The following is a 1,196-nucleotide window of genomic DNA, read 5'->3' as shown; positions in this document are numbered from 1 at the left end:
TCTCATAGAAAGGAATTCCTCAAGACATAAACAACACAAACGATTACATTTATTATATATTCTGTTTTATTATTCATATGAAAATCAAAAGTAGTTAAAAATGGCCAATTATACCCTGGACCCCAGAGGGTTAAACATATTCTGTTTTTAAAGTAACGCAATAGTTACTTTTCAAGTAATTAATTACTTTTAGAATCTTGTAACTCAGTTACTAACTCTCTTACTTTTTGAAGAAGTAACTAGTAACTATAACTAATTACTTTTTCAAAGTAACTTGCCCAACACTGCTGATACTTTTGTCTTCAAAACCCACAAAGGACTGGAGCATTAAAAAAACATCTGCTTCACTACACCATGAACTGAGTGTATCCCTCAGCGCCTGTGACGATCACATCCATCCAGATCCTCATGGCCTCGGGAGAGGGAGCAACCATGTAGTAGACCCTATCGTGAGTCTTCACACTGAAGGTCAGGGAGGGGTTTGGGCTCTGAAGGAGGGAGAGAGAATGAATTGTGAATGAATAAGAAAGAGTTATGATGCACTTTTTGTATCAGCGTTGGAGAATGCATACCTTGTGTGCATTCTTCAAGTGATCGTAGTATACTTCTTCAATAGCTTGGAAGTAAATGACTCCTTTCAACTTGACTTCGTGCTTGTCTGGAGAGAACATACGAGTACATGCCAAATTAGAAGAAATACACAACTTTAACACTTATGTGTGTGATTCTATCTACACAGAGAGTTTTTTTAAATTGTTTTTAATCAGACTTTGCTGAGTGTGGTTGCAAGTGTGTGCTGTCCTTACCTGAGTAGTAGGATAGTGTGCGTCTGTTGCGATCAAAGACGAACCAGCGTTTCTTCCACGTTTTGATTTTGATTTTAAAGCAGTTATAAGCAAATCTAAAAAGTTGGTCAATACCAAAAGTGAGGGTAAGTTAAGAAGTCTTGGGAGTTTTCCTCACTTTCATCGGACCAACCATCTTGAACAATGGCACAGACCTGTTAAAAATAGCGCCTCTTCGACATATAAATCTATATACCGTTTATTTGTTTGTTTGTTTGTTTTGTTGCTTTTATGTGGAGCAAACAGAATCATCAGACCAAATGTTTGTCCGGCTTGTCAAAGTGTGTCAGGTGAACCTTGGTTATAAAATGATACAGTGCACTGCTACCTTAAAACCAAGGTCCTGCTATA

The 1,196-nt window shown here is 37.5% G+C and overlaps 1 protein-coding gene across 1 annotated transcript in view; it reads right to left on the bottom strand.

The window, feature by feature from the left end:
* Positions 1 to 317: 317 nt before the first annotated feature.
* The window catches only part of LOC102311548 (pleckstrin homology-like domain family B member 1), a 2,759-nt gene continuing 1,880 nt past the window's right edge, over positions 318 to 1,196 (bottom strand). Inside the window, exons 2-4 of the mRNA XM_014340113.2 lie at positions 807 to 926; positions 573 to 658; positions 318 to 488 (exon numbers count right to left, since the gene is read on the bottom strand). Of these exons, the coding sequence (XP_014195599.2) occupies positions 348 to 488; positions 573 to 658; positions 807 to 926 (347 nt within the window). The 3' untranslated portion in view covers positions 318 to 347. The remainder of the gene's footprint in view (positions 489 to 572; positions 659 to 806; positions 927 to 1,196) is intronic.

This window comes from Haplochromis burtoni, unplaced genomic scaffold (assembly GCF_018398535.1).
Source record: "Haplochromis burtoni strain Fernald_Lab_line unplaced genomic scaffold, NCSU_Asbu1 Contig_331, whole genome shotgun sequence".
NCBI lineage: Eukaryota > Metazoa > Chordata > Actinopteri > Cichliformes > Cichlidae > Haplochromis > Haplochromis burtoni.
The sequence above is the reverse complement of the archived record's forward strand: the minus strand, read 5'-3'. Positions and strand labels throughout refer to the sequence as shown.